Source organism: Pteropus medius, unplaced genomic scaffold (genome assembly GCF_902729225.1).
Source record: "Pteropus medius unplaced genomic scaffold, Ma_sr-lr_union100, whole genome shotgun sequence".
Taxonomy (NCBI): Eukaryota; Metazoa; Chordata; class Mammalia; order Chiroptera; family Pteropodidae; genus Pteropus; species Pteropus medius.
The window spans coordinates 5139445-5159352 of record NW_024340849.1 but is presented as its reverse complement, the minus strand read 5'-3'; the positions used below and the strand labels follow the sequence as shown (position 1 = coordinate 5159352).

Here is a 19908-nt window from a genome sequence, read left to right as displayed (position 1 = left end):
CTTAACATAATCAACAATAATTTCTTGATATCAACTACTATCCAGTCCAAGTTCAGATTTTCTCTTGTGTCTCAAAACTGTTCTCTCAGTTGCTTCAGTGGAACCAGGACCCGGCGAAGCCCTCACATCCCATCCGCTGCTGCCCCCTAAACCGAGCGCGCCCGCCGCCCCCGCCCCCCGGCCACTTCCAGGCACTGCTGTCACCTCACGCTGTTGAGCTGCTGAATACACCAGATGAGTCGTCCCACAGAAGCCCCCTAGTCTGCACTTACCTGTCTCCTGTGCTGATTACCACTTGTCTTCTCTCCTGCATTTCGCATCTACTGGGTGTTTTAGCTCTAAATGCTTGATGAAATTCAGGTGAAATATTTTGTGGTAAAGAGTGTCATGTGGATATACGCGTACATTTTTATTATAATTTCAAGAGGTTCATAAATTCCAGTTTCAGAATCTAGAAGTTCCTAGACTTCAGAATTCATATTTCATAATTTCTTCTACCAGTAAATTTCAAAATGATCCAACTTTTTTAATATCGTGATTAAAATTAAGCTTAAATGATATAATTTTACATCGATGGAATTCTACTTACAATTCTGGGCTAGCCCTGGCACTGTGACACTGGAGAAGCCTGCAGAGTCGGGGCCCTCACCCCTCCCACTGGGGGCACCTCTGGCCAATGGGGCAGATGTTAAATGCTGGGCCCAGGGGTGCTTGGGAACGATCGTGCCGAGGGTGACTGTGAGGGGGGAAGGCAGGGGAGTGCTGTAGGATGAGGAATATATTTGGAGCGTAATCATTACAGTGAACCACGAGAATCCTAATTTGTCTAAACTTAACCTTTACCTTTAACAGGAAACTCACTCTCGTATACACACACTTATTGAACTTGAATGTATTAGTGATTTGAGGAAAACCAAACTGATCTCGTCGAATACTACTCATCTACTACCTGCAGCGATGGGGAGGGGAAAGAGATAAGACTTCTAGGAACCAGTTGTGCTCACAGATGTGTTTTTTATGCCCTGGTGAAAGCTCATGAAAGTGACAGAAACGGAACGTACCCCCCCACACACGCACACACGTAACCCCCAAGGTGGGAAACCAGAAAGCAAACAAATGGACAGCAGAAACGCCGGCAGGCTTGAGAATCCTGAATTCCAGGTGGTGAGGAGGGACGCTGACCACCACCCCCGTCTCTGGACTAAACTGCAAAGGCCGAGGAATTCGGACCCGGCGCCCCGCAGGTGAGCCTGGAGGGGACTGTTAGAAAGATCTCGGAGATGCAGTTAGGGGACCAGATTCCGCCCGCTGCCCACCAAACCCCTCTTCCTCTCCAACCCTTGAAAAAACTGGACATCTGGTCTCCACCGAGGATGAATGGGAAGGACTTTAAACGGGCAGAGATGAGGCTCGCCTGTGGGTGAGGGATTTCTACCCAAAACAGGAAGGATTAAGTGAAATTGTGCAAATTAAATCCTAAAACCCCAGCTCTCTACTCCCACACATGCGAAACACCTGGCAGGTGGGTTTTTACCTCCAGTCAGGAGGTCGGAAAATCCTCTAGGGGTTGTGACAAGCTCAAAAAGACCGGGTGACAAAATGATCCAGTCAGTGCCCTCACACAGTACAGCTTGCAGGTGACAAGCTCCACTCAGACGCTCGAGACTTCCGACCTGCTTTAAGTCTCCCAGTTTTAAACACGGCAGACAACCAAAGTTACCAGAACCAGAGAAAAGTCCCCAACCACAAAACAAAAACAGAAACAGAGAAAAAGAAGCAAAGAGAGCTTCTCTAGGAAGAAGAACCTGAAGAGGAGTTCTGAGTACACAGAGCAGAGTGGAGGGGATGCCGAGGAAGGAATTAAAGACGGGCGCCTGCAGGTGGTGGGAACCCCCAAGGGAGCCCAGCACGAGGGGGTTGAGACCCGCATCGGCGTAGAGCATCAGGGAAGCGCAGAACACCAGAGACAAAACAAGATTCTGAAAACATCCAGGACACAGAAACCAGGGATCACAGTGGCTTCGAATCTGCTACAGTAACAAGAGAAGTTCAGGGGGACAGACGACGCCTTCGAAACTCTGACGTGAACAATCTCCAGCCTAGAGTTCTCACTTGGCCCGACGATAAATTTAATGTAGGGGCAAAGACATTCAGTCTAATCTCAAACAAAGCCTCCTCCGCACCCTTCCTCTGGGGCCTGCTGCAGGGCAGACTTTACCACAAGGAGGGCGTGAGCCCAGCAAGGAGGACACGGGCCACAGGCGACCGCAGGAAGCAGCAGACAGGTGAAGGGGTTCCTGGGAGGACGGTGAACAGAGACCCCGGGTGACAGGGCACCAAGGAGGTCACAAGGAATCGGCAGTGATTTCTTTTGAAAGATGAAGCTGAATAAGTTCTGACGTTCCTGAATATACTGCTGGCGAAGAACATGGACCTTATCAGTGATAACAGAACACTCAGCAAATTGAAAATAACACAAGTCCCTCCAAGGAAGAGAGAGCTGTGCAGTGAAGACACTAAGCGCTGCCACACGGTCCGGTCGAGCGTGTTCTCAGGACTCAGCACTGCACGCTGCGCGGTCTGCAGTCGACGTGAAGACACGCGACACGGGACACAGAGGGCACATGGGCAGGTGGGTGGGGTGGAAAGAGGGTTACAGTCTCATTTTCCACAGTGGGAAACCAACAGATCATGTCCAAACCCGAATAACCAAGCTAGGGAAACACGAGCACGTTACTTAGAGACAAAGGAGCGAAACTGGAAAATAACAAGCTAAAAGAGGTGTAAGCAGCTGCCTCTGAGAAGGGGAAACGAGGGAGGAAGGCAGAAGTACCCTACTTTGGGTATGAAAACGTATAAAATTGTGTGGCATTCTCAAATGTAAAAATGGTAAAACTGATACAAAAGCCTCTAACTAAACACAAACGAGAAAGAGGATAACCTATGGTAAAACCACACACTTTTCAACATGTCCTGAAGGTCAGAGAACAGTAATTGCTACGGTGCCTACGGCCATGCCACCCTGAACACGCCCGATCCCGTCTGACCTCGGAGCTAAGCAGGGTCAGGCCTGGTTAGTACTTGGATGGGAGACCACCTAGGAAGACCGGGTGCTGTAGGTATTAAAAAAATAATAATAATAATAATAACAATAATTGATACGGTCCAGGCAGCATGTACTACAGACTGAAAAGCAGTTCACAGCATCGGAGCAGGGCAGCGCCCAGCGGGAGGGGCCTGGAGGCGGGAGGCCGAGGCTAAGGTCCAGGGTCCAGGAGCCGAGGCCACCATAGCTAGCCACTGGAGGTCGCAGACACACAGGAAACAAAGCAACAGGGTACAGGGCGAGAAATGTTTTCGCGTCAACCACAGGTAGAAAGAAAATAAGAGGGCTCAAGGTAATGTTATTTAAATGTTATGCTCTTTTTAGATCTACCTCCTTCCGTACACTAAGTGATCTTGGAATTCTAGGCCGAGACTTTTTGCTCTCTTTCCAAAGGGTACTGACTAGCGTAAAGAAGAGGCTTTTTAATTACAGTAAACCTCACAGCAGCATCTCTAATACATAAGCCTGGTCTCCAACAGAATTACTCGAATTTTATGACTCACTAAACACTAATGCAAAACATACTTCCTAAAATGTGATGTAAAAGTTTGTTGTTTCCTTGCATTATGATCCTTATTTTTTAGATATTAGATCAAATATAAGGAGTAAAAATAATCCAACATCTTGATTACAGACAAAACTTATTGTGAGAGGGCATTTATTAGTCTTCTTACCTCTATGTATTTGCAAATAAAACACTGAGTATCTCACTAGGAAGACAAAATCTCCATTAAGTCAAATGTGTTCAATATTTTCTGGTAAAAACACAGCTAATAGTTTCTTAGAGAATATTCAAACCCTGAAACCACCTGAAAATGGAGTTATGGGAAAATAAAATTACACATTATTTAAGATATAAGTATCAAAAGCAAACTGTCAACATGTGTTCCCTATAGGATACTGCTGTAAAGCAGCCATTTAAAAGATTCTCAGCCGAGACATTTTACGAGAAGTTACAGTGTAATAATTAGGAAGATAGAGGATTTTGGAGACGTCTGAAATGCAGCAATAACGTAACGCAGCCCTCTCATTCTGCATGTGAAGAACTGAATCAGAAGAGGTCAAGTGATACGTCTAAGGTCACACGTCTAACATTTTTTCGGTACATTTTACAGAGAATTTAAATACACCTTGGAAAGGCATCAATTTTAGAATACCATTTCTTCTGCTAATTTAAAGACTATAGTTTACTCTGCTTCGAACAACACCCGGCACAATACGTAGCCTACGTGGACGCATGTTAAGAAACATATTACTTATTATGTGTCGATGTTTAACGCATTCTAATAATGTTTTAATTTGCATATCATCTTTATATAGGGCATGGCAAAAAAAAAAAACAGTGTTGGTAGTGTAAGAAGCTCATGAATAAATATCCCATTTACGGTAGGCATCCATTTTCTCGGAAGTGTGTCATAGGTATAATTCCTTCCTGAACTTTCTCTGTCTTAAACTCGCCTGTGCCCTTCTAACAAACATTACATGTTCATAGTCTAGTGTTTACATGACCGAGTATGATTTATTAGAAAACACAGTTAAAATAATTGGCTAATGTAGCCATATTCACACAGAACACTTTGTATCGTTTGTAATTTGGAATAAATGAAGAGGAAAATTAGCTAGTCATTAGGAAAATCGTTGAGATATCCTGTGGCTCGTTTTCCTTGGCCAAGAAGGTAACAGAAAGATTACAGACACTAACTTTTGTAATAAATAATATTATAAAATATTAGGGGAAAGCCAGGGCAAGGCACAGTTAGCACATTCCTTTGGCATGGCATCTCTCCCGCGCATGCGACTTTGATCCGGTCCATCATCCCTACATGGACCCATACTCATCACAAGCCTAACTGGATTCTCGAAACACAGTGCCGCTAACAAGCAAGATAAAACGGCCTTGGCTTTGGCCTTGGCCTTGGCCTGGTCCGCCTGCAGGTCTTCCAGTTTCACGGGGGCCCCGAGGGCTGGCTGCGGCGGCGGGAACCAAGGTCATGGCTATGGTCAAGGCCCCCAGAGCATGCGGACATTCTGGGCAGCGGGGCAGGGGGCCGGGCCATACCCCTGGCCGAGGGAATGACCCACTGACACCCTAGAGGAGGAAAGATGTAGACGAGAGCAAAGGCCCTTCCCCAGGAGAAAAGTGTCCCACCAGAGCCACAGGTAGGAGGTTAAGGATGCTTTTGGATCAGGGCTGGGGGAGGACTTTTGTAAAGGTGTGAATTTGAGTTTTCGGCTTATAATAGTCTTTAAAGAGCAAAAGAGGACTCAGCTCATCATTGGGGAAAAGAGCCTGGTGGGAACGAGACAGCGGGACAGTGTCCAGGCTGGGCCCTCAACTACGAATAGCTGAGTGAATGAGTGCACAGTAGCTGCAGGGAGGCTGTGTGGCCTCCCAAGAAGTGACTTCAAGAAATGCCATGGGGACTTTTTTCCTCTAGAGATCCAGTATCTGAAAGAATTGCTGGAGACGGAGGAGAAAACGCTGGGGGGCCCTTATGAGCCCCCTTTCCAGTGCTTCGAAGCCAATCGCGGTCCGTCGGACAGGGCAGACAAAGCCCCAAGGAGCGCCGTGATGGCGTCCTTGGGTGGGCTCGAGCGGACAGGGCACCTGTCCTCGCCTTGACCGGCCTCGTCTGCATTCCAGGATGATCAAGGCTGCTGTGCAAAACACACAAGGAGTCATGCCAGAACACTCCGCACAGCCATGATTCTCAGAGGCAGAAAAGGCCAAAACTCCCCGACCCCAAGTAGCCCGGGGACCAGGACAAGTCGGCAGACAGCGAGAATGCGGTACAACGTGGCTGCCGACGGGGAAGCGGAAGCAAATCCTTCAGTGGGCAAGGCTTCCACTTCGCCCCTTTCCGTGAGATGACAGAAATCGTGATGCCAAATGGTTACCGAAAAGGAGAATTTTGAATACTGAAAAATCTAGCACTATTCCTATTTGTAGAAAACAGTTCTACGACTTAACAAAACACCTCTAGTGTTTTTCATTGTTAATCAATTTCTGAAGTAATATTTCAGTGATTCTAGAATGTGTTTTGATGAAACAAAAACTTGGTTCATATCTTAAGATTGCAAAAAATAAGCGAAAAGATAAAACCGTCATCTGTGCTCGGTAAGGGGGCATTTTCTCACAAATGCGACAACCAGGTCTGCCTACCTCTGCGTACACAACCGCCTTAAGCATACGTGCTTCATTTATATAAATCAAATGTCACTTAGGTGAAGATATTTTCAAGGATGTAACTGTCTTTAAAATGGCAATAAATTATGAATTATATCTGTATTCCTGAAATATAACCATTTGGTCATGAAATGACACATTATTTTGATAAATTGCTGCACTTAGATTACTAATATTTCATTTTGAATTTTTACATCATGTTCTTCTGGTCAACAGGGTGGGACTGGAGAGGAGATGGTTAATTTAACTTTACATACTCTCCTATTATTTAAATGGTCATAATGACAATTATTTTTTAATTCAAATGATTGAAAAACATTTTTTTACAAGACCAAGACTGAAAGTAAAGTTTTAAAATATCAAGAAATCACATACCTGAATAATTACTTCATTAAATCGTTCTAGAGATTTCTGATTTTCCTGAGTTTTATCCAGAAGTGAAGCCATCGTGGGACTGTGGCCTAAATTCATCCTATCCTTATCCCGAAGGCCCCTTTTTGCTTCCTCAGTCAAGAGAATAGAAAGGAAGTGCAGGCTGGCAGTGTGCAGAGCGGGACACGCCGTGGACAAAGCCACGCATTCGCAGAGCATGTCTAGGAGAGAGAATAAGTCTATATGTGAATGTTTGAAAGTGTCCTCAAAACAAGTGGACCAAACTGATTCGAGTGATTTCTAATGAAGTGAAGCTACCCGCAGTTCGCATGTCGCGAGAGTAACTCTGTTTAAAAGTAATTTACACAGTACTAAGGCAATATACTAAATCAAGGAATCTACTTAATTTCCATTTTGTTCTCTTGAGAGGTCATTTTTATATGGATGAGTATGTGCGTGCTTGCTTACACGTACATAGTACCTGCTCAGACCCAAACTGAGAGGATCGTGTGTGATCTACTGGGATCCACAAAGTCTCTAGAGTTTTTAACTTTTTAATTTTTATTTCAGTGTGAATCTAAAAAAAGTTAATATAGCTACACTCTGGATTATCTAGGTTACCACCTTATACGTGATTGTGTTTCTGCTTTCAAACAAGCTGATGCCAAATGGTATTTGAAACAAGTCTTGGCGTGCAGTGTTGGAGTGATGGAGGAACGCAGGTTTCCCGAAGTTCAGACAGAGAGCAGGAGAGCTTACGAACTGATCTGCAAACACAGCAGGGTGGAAGGAACGGGCGGACGGATTCGGAAGACTCTACAATGCATCAGACATTAATTTCCTGTCGTGAGCACTGATTTAATTTAATCAGAAGAACATTTGCTGCATTACAATAATTTTATTAATTTGATAGCATTGATTTATAATTTTGTTGTTTTTATATTATTTGGGATTCATACCTGTGTTAGAATTATAACCGTAACAATTTCTACCTAGATTTAAGTTACAGAAATTCTTTTGTTTTTTAAGTAATGTAAGAAAAATTATTTAGTCAGCAGTGAGGTTTCATGAGAACTACGTTCATTTAAATGATGTCTAAATGTTAGTCAAGTTTGAGAAAAGATTATTATAGATAATCTAAGTTACAGAGTGACCGCATGAGTGTTACATATATATGGGCACATGGAATGAAAAATAAGAAAAACAAAAAAAAAACAAAAACAACTCCATGGCAAGAAATATTAATGATCTATTTTATTAGTTATGTTTTCATTAACATCACTATTATCAAAGCTAACCGTTTATGTAGTAGGTTATTATTGATTAGCACCATTATTATATAAAACTGTGTGTGTCTTTTGTAGATTTTGAATTTAATATGTTTTTATTTCATCACTAAGAAAAGAGTCAATGGCTTAAATCAAGGCTTAGCAAACGTTTTCTGTAAAGGGCCAGTGAGTTAATATTTTATGTTTCGTGGGCCATAGGCGTTTGTCACAACTATTCAACTCCACCACTGCGGCATGACAGCAGCCCTGAGCAATAAGTAAAGGATTAAGTATGACCATGGTCCAGAAAAACTATCTAAACGAAACAGGCAGTGGACCAGGTTTGACCAGTTGGCTCAGGTGTTCCTTGTGCCTTGCTTCAATATATAAAACATGGAAAAATAAAAGTCAATTGAATTAGTGATAACTTGGAAATTTAAAACCCTCAATTTTGAATACATTTAAACTGGATTTTAATAAAGGTAACATAAATTTTATTTATAAACCCTTCTATAAAAAAGTCTCACTAGGCTAAAATTTAGGAGAAATTATGAAAAGTTAAAGACAGTTATTTAAAAAAATAGTCATTTGTCAAAAAATAATCACTTGTTTAAAAAATAATCATTTGTTTATTCTAATAGGCAACTATTACATGGAAAACACTCTATAAAATTAACTATACTATACTCGTCATTTTTGCGCTATAAGAAAATCTTTGTATCTTGAGAGAAGACACTATTTTTATTATAACTTTCCATGTTATTGTGCACAAGGAATTTTATATGTGCAGATTTACCCACTTACAGTTAAGTGCATACATGTAAAAAATGTTTACATGTTTCCACACCAATGCATGAAAATCTATCTCACTGTTTTATCATTACGTCATATGTGTCTTCGTAATGCTACAGGCTTTTCTCACCTGTTTTTATGGCATCTTGAAATGCGTTTCAATTTTTCAAAAATACACTTTTGGGGCTCTTCAAAGCACTGTGAAATCTCAAAACAAGTACCTGGTTTCTCTTTTATCTGTCACGCCATAATTACTTAATTTTAGAGAATACATACATATATATACATAAAATTGTAAATAATGATTATCTTAATTTTTATTAGCAGAAAAACCTCAAGCCTGGTGAGAGTATCTCCTTACCGAGCACAGCTGCCCAGTGGCTGGCTAGACCCATTGTGATGGACGGGAGACAGGCAGCACCAGCCTTCCTCAGGAGGGCAGCCAGAAGATTAAATAAATGCGTCCAGGTCTGATAAAATGCCGATATTAACTCCACATCTATAAAATTAATCAAAACATTTCAAGTTATTAATACGAAAAAGAAAAAAGAATCTTCTAAAATACAAAACTCACCAGACACTTCATTCCACTTAAAGCGCCACTGGACGGGGTGTTTGTCAAATGAAGACGGATGTGATTCAGCATGACCCCAAATTTACTTCAACTAATTTCTTTTCCATCGCTTCTTAAAGAAGTCTCCCCTCTACCCTCCTCTAGATAAATATACACTCGCGCACCCTCCCCTTATAAATCACATTCAACAATAAAGTGTGACAAACTGAGCATTAAGCCATCACTTCAGAACTACTTATGGGGCACACTGTAAAAACGAGCCACTGTGCGACTTCTATAAAAGTAAATTTCTCCTGTTTTCTTTATCCCCTCTAGCAGCTTTGTGCAAGGATGAAAGCAGAAGACATAATGTGCCACGGTCACGGCAGAAGAGACGAGAATTTCTTTGAAGAACCAGGAAGAGTACTGCCCCACGAGGAAAACCGTGGCGCTGCAGAGGAGGCGCAGCAATTAACCTTCCAGAGTGAGGGCGGCTTCTCCCCTCTCCCGCCTGGCAGACGGGAGCTGGGGGGCAGTCACAGCCTGAGGACTGTCCCCCCGTCCACGCCACCGGCCGTATCTGCCAGCTGTGTCCAGCTCCGCTACCACACACTCTGGGCACTGTCGTCTTGGTTTCCGCAGTGCCCGCGGGGCGTCTGGACAGAGAACCTGTCAGGGAGTTTGAGCTGTGACAAGCCGCGGTGTTTCCCAGCCGCGCTGTGATCATCGCTCCGTAAGAGGGTTTTCAGGCGCAGGCTTCTCATCGCCATCCCCATGAAACAGTAATTCCACAGATACTGCGTATCTGTTTATGCGCTACCCACGTATCTGTACTTCACCAGAGAAAGAGTGTAACATAAAGCTTACTTACTTCATTCAATACAGGCTTAAAAGAGCCAAATAAAACATTTAAGTTGGAAGTTAAATGAAAAATTCAAAAGCTATTAACATCTAATTTTATAATTGTACTTGCTGAATAACTTTTACTGTAATTCACTCATAATATTAAAATGTAACAAAATTACATATAAAAATTGCAGATTATGTATACTAGAAATATAATCAATTTTTTATAAAACTATTCAAAACTTTTATTTTTCCAGAAAATAATTTCAATTTCTTAAAAAATATTTTAGTGAACTTTTAACTTCTACTAGATATGAGAAAATAACTATTAACTACTTACTAGATATACATCCAGATGTCACTGATATTTTTCTTTTAGGACTTGACATAACCCATCATTAAATAATATAATTAAATAATAAAACATATAATTAAATTTTATATATTTATAAAATTATATAAATATTATATAATTAAAATATATAATATAATTAAATAATAAAACATATACTATTTTTATTTAATTCTCAAGCCCAAGTCACACACAAAAGCAACAGAATCAATGAAAACATCCGTGAGACAGTCGAGGGCGGCCAGGACGCGCCGGGCGCCTCTCGCCGTGACTCTGGGCCCAGGACTGCTCAGGTCCTCCTGTCACGCCACCGGTTTCGTAGCCCTGACCTTGCATATTTCTTCTGTACCTCCCATGAGCTCGGTGTCAACACTTTTCAAGGGATACCCAAGAAAACCCATCGAGACAAACTAAGTGCTGAGGACTGAGCTGAGAGCTGGAGGGCCACAAACCACTGCAATGGCATGGACATTTCCCCGGCCCTTTCCCCCAAGAATCGACTTTTGTTCCTTGTGGGGTGACGCTGTCCTCGCAGCACACGCGTGCCACAACCTAATCAGCTTGGCTGGGACGTCACTGCCGCTTGTGAAATTTCCGAGTCAGGAGTTACTGCGCCCCTCTAATGAGACACTGAGGGCTGGCTTTGCTGAGCGTCACCAGACTTAAAGCCAAGCCAATCCACCAGATTCCAAGGAATAAATAAGAGTGAGCTGCTAGGCAGAGAGAATTACTTAATGATCAATTACTTAATTACAGACTATTTTAGACAATAATCATATGTTAATTTTGCTAAAGATTCTACATTGTCTTAATGTTTTACTACTTTTCATCAGTTTATTTTTTAATAATTTTAGACCTTAGAAAATTTCTGATATTAAATGCTAGACTTGCTTATACTTGTTATTGTAAATGAGTTATTTATTAGTAGGTCATCTGGCCTTAGCCATAGTTTATAAGAATAATTAACACTTAAAACTCATTGTACTTTCTAACATTACCTAAAGAACTTTTACCCTCATTTCAGATGACAGCACAGGAGATGGTCCTTCATTATACTATGTGCTGAGGTCAAGTGGTCTCTTGGAACCACTTACACCATCCAAACTATCAAACATGGTATAAAACATCCCAAAATGCTGGCCAAGAGCACAACCTGAAACGGAAGCCTGAAGTGAAGATGTGGTGCAGAGTGAGATTTTCTTCCTCAACATCATTTACTTCCACCCTCAACTACAACAAAAAAGTTTACCTATAAGGTCTTTGGTGCATATGGTGAGAACTCCAACGACGTTCTTGATAAGAGGTTTCAGAAGCTCATTCTGAATCACAAGGTCAGGCTCTACCAGTAAACACGACTGCAAAAGCCTGGACAAAGAGGACAGGTACTCAAGGAGAAAGCACACCTGTTGGCAAAAGGAGATGAAATAAAATGAACACATCACAAGAAAAGGCCATCTCAGTGATAAAGTATTTTACTTTTCCATGCATTATAATCAATCTTTCCTTGTAACTTGAGTTAATAAAAAACCTAATAAAATATTAATTGCAATTTTTAAAGACCTGAAATAAATACATGGCAGACAAAGCATTATTTTGCTCATAAGCATGTCATTAATGGCCACACAAACACCATCAACTGTAATGCCAAACAAAGCAATACTTTCAAAGCCAAATTTTGAATTCCATCTAGAGAAAGAAAGCCTTATAAAGGTCTATAAACATAATGTTTAAAGTAGCTAAATCGTGGAATCAATATTCTGGAAGAAGCAGACAAGGGTGTTCCAAAGCCATAAAACTTATATTCTGTAAAGAAAGCAAGATTACAAAATACTGTTCAAATTGCACAACTATGTGGTGGAGAAAGCCAGCCTAATAGCTTAGTTATTGCTACAAATAACATGCAGATTATTCAGTGTTTATCCCCAAATATCCTTTGACATAAAAATACTCCTCTTAATTATAATAGAAAAATTCAATCTTCCCCAATATCATCAATAAAACTATCTCTGGAATGTTGTTTGATACTTATATTATAACAAGTATTAACTGGCAAAAGTATTGTAAAAAAATAATTCTCCGGATAAGTAACAAAGAATAAGCTGTGATGTTGCATTTATCCATTCTCCACCGGCAACGAGGTGGTCCACACAAATCACCTTTAGAGAGATGATCTGAAGCCTCTGTGTCTCTCTGTACACGGATGTACATGGATGTACATGGATGTACACGGATGTACACACACACACACACACACACACTTTTCCCTTCCCGCTACCGAAGTCCGAGCGGGCGTGGTCTCTGGATGAATGATGTCGCTCCGCAGTCAGTCACGCAAAGTGAGGGCCAGCAAGAGCGTCAGAGAACAGTTGAGCTGTTAAAGGTTTTTTATAAGTTACCATGCTGAAGATTTCATAAAATACTGATATAGGAGTTCATCAACTCTTACAAAAATCAGACCAACGGCCACAGACTTCAGCACACACGAACCTCCGCTGACATCCGTCACCTGTGGGGTTCTGCCTGCACACTCTGCCCGAGCCACGCCTCCCCACCCCGCCTGCTTCCCCACCTCCTCGGGCCCTGCTCACACCTCACCATCATGGGGCTCTCCTGACCACCCCATCGAAAACCAACAACCCCTCCTGCTTTTCTTACCCTCGTTTATCTGTCACCATCTAATAAAACACATTCTATTTACTGTTTACTATCATCTCCTGCACCCAGGGCATAGGCTCCACGTGGGCAGGGGTGTGTGTTTGCTTTGCTCAGATGTAACACTAGCACCTACGACACAATCTGGCGGAGCAGATGGTCCAGAATTTTTCTAGAATGAATGATCTTGTATAAGGAAAAGCAGCCAGAAGCATCTGGTCTACACGAGACCAGGTAGTGCGATGGTCTGGAGCGGTTCTGGAACCGGCCTCTGTGGGCGGGATCCGGTTCTGGCCCTGACTGTGCGAGCAGACCTGGACCAATTCCTCGACTCCAGACCCTGTCGTGATAAGACAAGGCCACCAACGGTACTTCGTGTGGCTGTCTTGAGGATTACATGAGTTTATACAAACGAGCACCCTGCAAATGTCTGTTACTGTTATTCATTCATCCCATGAGTACTAATGAGCATCTGCCATAGGACAGGCGCCGTGCTCACACTCAGGACCCAGTGACGCCCAAAAAACAGGCAAGGCCCTGACGCCACGGCGCTCCCTGTACCCACTGACCTCATGCCCCCTCGTGGACTCTGCTCCCGCCCCTCTGGCCTCCTGGCTGCTTCCTGGACAGGCCCGACACACCCCAGTCCCGGGGCCCTGCTGCGTCCCATGGCACCAGCTTCCTCACTTACTTCGGATCACATGTCACTGCCTGAAAGGTCCTCTCCTGACCACCTTGTCCCCTCCCGACTCAGACACCACTTCCTGTCCCTGCTCTGGTGTTCCTTCTTAGGTGACTACCTAAGCCACCACCGAGCGTATACGGAGTCACTCACGATCTGTCCCCCGGCTGCAGGGAAGGGTCTCTGCTTTAATCACTTCGGGAAGGAGCTGGTGTGCGGTAGGCCCCTGATAAAAGATCTGGTGACTGGACTGACAGAAAAATGGAGGAGAGGGTCATGCAAGTAAAGAAGCAGCCACAAATAACACCTGGCGCTGGGACGAGTGTTTCGAAGCCGATGCGCACGGCGTTACCCAGCCTTGTAAGAAGCGTCTGCCTTATTCGGAAGGTCAAAGAAGCCACTACAGAGCAAGAGGTACTGGTCTAGTCCACCCCTAACCGGCACCCCAAATAAATCTTGTAGCCCTTCTAACATATGATTTTGAGGTAATGTTTCTATTACAACAACTACACAAAGAACTATCAAGAATACTTTACATACAGATTCTAGCTGTATGCAAGAACTTAAAAATAACAAGTGCCTGTGACGGAACAAAAATTAACGTAGTCTTATTAGACTGGGTTTTGAAAATACACAGAAATTAGTCACTAAGTATTTTAACCACTTCGATTTAGGTGAAAATGACGGCGACAGCCTAAAACCACGGAAGGGGACGGGGACCACACAATGTCCTCCTTTTTCAGTCTGACATTCAAAGATATGCAGACCCTGATTAAACACCTGTAGCTGGTTAAGACGGAATCAGGAACAGAATCCAGTCTTCAAACCCCTCTGCCCTTTTCTACCATCCAAAGGTGTCTCAGGTTAAAACGTCAAGCGACCTATTTCAGATAACCTTATACCATGTTATCTCCCGAGCGATTTTCACCCCCCTCCTACGGTCACTTCATCCTCAGCAGAATTTATGTATCTGGCACTTAAAGCAAACGACATGCGGCAGACACGAGGCCAGAGGCGGACGTGAGGCACGCACCTGAGCCTGGGCGTGCTCGACCGGAGCTGACGACGGAAGCGGGGTCTTGAGTTCCTGGACACACGTCTCTATGCGGGTGGCATCTGCAATTCTGTGAAGGACAGAACGAGGAACCCTTCAGATGATTAGTAAGCCTCTAATTAATGATTAATGACTCGGAATTAGGAGTTTGAATGTAACCTTCAATAGAATGCAGGAGAAAGGAGCTGTATAAATAAAGACGCTAAATGTTAATGAAAAGGTATTTTACACTATTTCAGAACCCAGGAAAAGATCTCACAAGATAAATGTGGGAAGCAAAGCATTCTGAAGAAAAATATCTAACGAAACCTTATAAAAGCATCACTTTTAATTCTCACAGTCGTCCCATTAAATAGGTGTTAGCGGTGACACTCCAGAAATTAAAGTGACGTCCCCAAGGCGGCACCGCTAGTGAGTGAGTGACCTATAATGAGACCTTCGGGTGGACTGAATTCAATGTCTAAGGCCATTTTTACTATACCATATGACTAATAACAAAACCAGAAAGAGTATGTCAGAGGATTATCAATATTGAATAAATGAAGACCAAATCAAGGTTTCCCTAAATTTTATCAGAATACTTGGCAATAAAAAGATCAGGCTTCCATAACTGTGAATGAATTTTAAAAATGATTTTTCGACCCGTGGACATTGTTCTGATCTGACCACGAGGGAGATAAACTCCCAAACTCCTTCACTTCCACTTAGAATGACCAAGGGCACTGAATATTCCTTATGTGTGGCAGAGGACAAACAGGGTTTAGAACCTCTGATTTTAAAAATCAGGATTTTTTAAGGAGGGCCTTAATAGTCAACATAACAAACCAATACAAGCAGTTTCATCGATTTAAAGTAAAAGCCGTCGAGCCAACTCTGGCAACAGCAAACACCTGCAGTCCAGTGAGCCTGGAAAGGACAAGGTGCGCGGGGCCGTGAGCAGGGCCCGCGTGAGGCGTGCCCCGCCCTGCCTCCCCGGCCGTTTGAGCTCTTACCCACAGAGAAGCGGTATGAGCCGAGCCTGTCGAAGTGCGTGTGCGGTGTCTTGTGGAGCGGCCGCCAGGAGGCTGTCCAACAGGCTGCACAGAGCCGACAGAAGAGGAGGGGTGACCAACACAGCCCGCCCTGGCAGAGCGGCCGCAAGGGACGAGTCCCGAGGATGCCGCGGGGACGCGGCCTCAGGCTGACCTGTTACTGGAGATAAGCACAGAAGCATCACTGTTCTGTCCGCCTGTAGTTACGAGTGACAGTCACGGGTTCTGAGAATCAGCGGCGAGTTCCTGAATGTGCCCGAGAAAGGACGGGGGACTCCCCCATGCTCGGACCACCGAGGGGCTGGACGTCACCTCCTCCAGAGTGTGTGTGTGTGTGTGTGTCTGTCTGTCTGTCTGTCTGTCTGCCTGTCTCTTGGGTGAGAGTGCCAGGGCCAAGACAAAAACCAGAGCATGGTTTTGTGTCCCGAGCATTCAGACACTGAGGAACAAAGTGATGGTTCCTGAAACTCTGGGGGCCAGAAGTGTTTCAGAATTCAAAATATTTTTAGATGTTAGAAAAATAATACCACAGGTTAATGAATACCTCCCATGGGATCTTGGGCGACACCCCATAAAAAAACAGACATTTCTGCAGTGCAGCATATGCAGTCTCAGTGAGCGGGATGAGGAGGACTCGGGAGCGAACACAGCCGCAAACCAGGACTGGTCAGGTGCTGCGGCCCAGCGTATTCAGGGCGCACAGCTCTGTGAATAGACTAAAAACCAATGAATCGCACACTTAAAATGAGTGGATTGCATGGTATGTGAATTATACCTCAATAAAACTGTTCAAAAAAGGAATGCAACATACTTTTAGAAATAAATGTTCATGAAATGTGTTATCAAATGTTTTTCCACGCAGTGTCCTTAGCTATTTAAACAATCTCAGTTTGCTCCTTTGTTCTTAAGAGAATCAAATAAGTACTTCCTATAATCGAACACGTTTGTATATTGTCAACATAAATTACTAAAAATCAAAATGTGACATTGTTTAGGAAGTTATGGAACAAATACTGTAATGAAAATTCGGAGTAGTCTTAATTAAGCAAGTATTTCTAAAGTTTAGGGAGTATTTTCTCTGCAGATGGTTATACCCTCAGTGTTTAAAATTACCTTCTTTTAAGACAGTATATTCCTTACAGGAATTTAATGCTAAGTTGTAACCTTCAAATATACAAAGTGTAAAATTTATCTATTGCCATTAATCAAAATAAATCCTAGGCTACTCGTCATGTACTTGCAGCAAAATAAAGACTCAACACACTCTGTGCACTAAAACGGAAGCAAATCCTGTGAGAATACTTAGGACCAGATTCTCTTCACTTTTGAGTTGACTGCTATGGCACACTGAAGTGTCTTCCCAAAAGAGGAAAAAAAATGAAGTTAATTAGTATCCATCAGTTCCTCAATTCAAACACCAAATAGCTATGCTTAACTGATAAAGAACCATATGTCAATAAGACTGTTTGTTGGCCAAGTTCCCATTTATTAATTAAGAGTATTTGTTTTGTTACTTTCTGATATATTTATTCTAATTTATTCTATCCTGTTCTGTGACATTTCGTTTTGTTCTTATCCAGACATTTTGTTCTGTGACTTATTTAATTTTGTTCTTATCTAGACATTTACTTTCAAAATATCTGTCTGACAGGCTCGTCATTTTTCTTTGTGAGAGTAGAATGTCCTCATAAAAGGATACCTTGGGCCACAAACTGGTCGTGTGAGACTTCAGGGACAGGCACGGCTGAGGCCACAAGTGGTGAAAATTCATCACTCTCCAATGAAGGTGCCACCTATGGATCAGCGAGAAATGATTTTACTCATAACACTTAGTGTTACCACATGACAAACAAAACATGAGCAACGCATACACAAAGGATATCCTTAAACGAAGGTTCACAGCAAAACTACACACATTAGTCCAACTGGAAAACAGCCCATATCTTGAGAGTTATAACAGGTTTTTGAATGGAATTTTCCACTTCTTATAAGACCTGTTACAGTTCATGTAATTCAGTAACTCAAAGGGGCGACGTTTTGATCTGAAGCCTATTAAAACTATCAAGGCCCCAATAAGGCCTATTTCCTCTTATTGCCTAAATGTTGAAAGGCTAATACATACTACTGTACCTATACTTCACTGTGTCCTTGAGATATTTTGCATTTTCTTTTTTTATGAGCTTTATTCATTCATTCACTTTTAGGCTCCACATATAAGAGACATCCCATGGTATTTGTCTTTTTCTATCTGACATTTTCACTTAGTAGAATGCCCTCAAGGTCCATCTGTGCAGTCACAAATGGCAAATTTCATTTTTTAGGGCTCAGTAATATTCAATTGTATGGATATACCATATTTTCTTTATCCATTCACCCCTCAGTGGACGCTCGGGTGGCTTTTGTATTTTGGCATTATAAATGATGCTACAATGAACATGAGGGTGCATACATATCTTTTCAAATTAGTTTTTTTCATTTTTTTGGACAAATTTCTTGCATTTCTTGACTTTTATAATAAAGGAATTTTTTAAAGTTTCAAATGACACACACAAATTTTAATAGTGCCTATGAAAAACTTAGCAGCAAGTTAAACTTTTCTCTACCTCTCCCCACACTGCAAAAGAACGTTTTAAAAATTAAGCAATGTGCTGACACTATGTTTCAGTATACATATTTTAAGACATTAAACATAACAGAAATTCTGTTGAAGGCAAATACAGTTTCACAACAGATTTATAGATGAGCAGACTGTGTGGACTCCTCAAATTAAAAAATTTGGGGTTTGGCACCTCCTATGTGAAAAGTACCTTAACTAGAGAGGTCAGATCACTCTTTTTTTTTTAACCATCAATTTATTTTCTCTGAGATAGCATGAACTTCCCACTCTTGGATAAGGTCCACGTCAGTGCATGCACACAGCATGAGCTGTCTGATGAACTTTTGAATCATCCCTACCACAAACTCATACTGTACAGCTCACAATGTTTGTACACTGATTGCATATTTATCGTAATGCTTAAAGTAGGGTATCTGAGACTTGATGCAATAGAATAAAGCAAAAACCAAGGTTATTTCCATTTGCAGTTTCTGATAGCAAAATGAATATGAATTTGAAGAAAATGGCAGATGAAATGACAGCTTTTAAAATCCCCCTTTCAACTCAAGACCTTAATCATCTCTCACCACTTAAAATAGGACATCACAAGAAGAAATAAGTGACAGAAAGCTGTAGCCAAAAAAAGTAAGCTAAGCACATAAAGTCATCTAAAAAGCCTAGTTAAGTTTCAGTCTAAACTCATAAACAAGCATGAGTTATGAGTCAAAATACCTCATAAACAAGCGTGCATTATGTGTCTTACTTTACATAGTCTGTGAGGACAACAGTTATACACCAAGACGCATGTCACAAACGATGCGGGAGCTGACTGGCAGCCTTGGCTCCTGCCACCCAAGCTCCTTTGGCTGTCTACGAAAATTTAAGAAGATAACGATGCTGGAATCCTTTATCTTTTCACTGAACATCCTTTTAATTGACAAAGGCAAGCAGTCCTGACCCCTGACAAAAACAGAGACAGCTTCCCAAGCAGGAAAAAAGCTTCTAAGGGCCCACTCACCCCTGGCTCATTAGAAAAAAGCAGAGCTGCGACCCGTGACCGAAGGCCAGGCATTAATGACAGCTGTGGTTTTCCTCGGTGTGCTCCAGGGAAGGGACTCACAAATTCAGGAGTATGACTTTACAAGCGTCTGCCTAATAGCTGTATTATCAGTTACCCCACGTGGTTGGAAAAAACACAAGGACTTCTTTATATAGTAACATATGTTGTTTCATAAATGATTATGGATGATTTATATTTCTACTAGCCATCGTTATTTTTAAAATTTGCTATGTTAGCACATTTTAATAAGTAAAAACAAAAAAGTATTAAACTGAACTACTCTAGTTCTATGCTCAAATCTTTGCTTGTTTGAAAATAATCTTCAGTGGATATCTGATTATATTTAATAATACACAT

The 19908-nt window shown here is 42.1% G+C and overlaps 1 protein-coding gene and 1 pseudogene across 6 annotated transcripts in view; one reads left to right on the top strand and one right to left on the bottom strand.

Annotated features, from left to right (window-relative positions):
- The window catches only part of RTTN (rotatin), a 114942-nt gene that overhangs the window by 19246 nt on the left and 75788 nt on the right, over positions 1 to 19908 (bottom strand). For 4 of the 6 annotated variants that reach the window (XR_005647983.1, XM_039839810.1, XM_039839812.1 and 1 more), the window contains exons 35-40: positions 17595 to 17688; positions 15857 to 16055; positions 14844 to 14934; positions 11726 to 11879; positions 9087 to 9224; positions 6669 to 6886 (exon numbers count right to left, since the gene is read on the bottom strand). Coding sequence is in view for 5 of the 6 variants with exons in the window: in XM_039839810.1 (XP_039695744.1) it covers positions 6669 to 6886; positions 9087 to 9224; positions 11726 to 11879; positions 14844 to 14934; positions 15857 to 16055; positions 17595 to 17688 (894 nt within the window). In the remaining variant the exon portion in view is untranslated. Of the gene's footprint in view, positions 1 to 178; positions 346 to 4605; positions 6004 to 6668; positions 6887 to 9086; positions 9225 to 11725; positions 11880 to 14843; positions 14935 to 15856; positions 16056 to 17594; positions 17689 to 19908 lie in introns of those variants that run through there. The other 2 variants (XM_039839822.1, XM_039839832.1) reach the window with 2 other exon arrangements.
- LOC120591228 (uncharacterized) lies at positions 3005 to 3122 on the top strand (annotated as a pseudogene).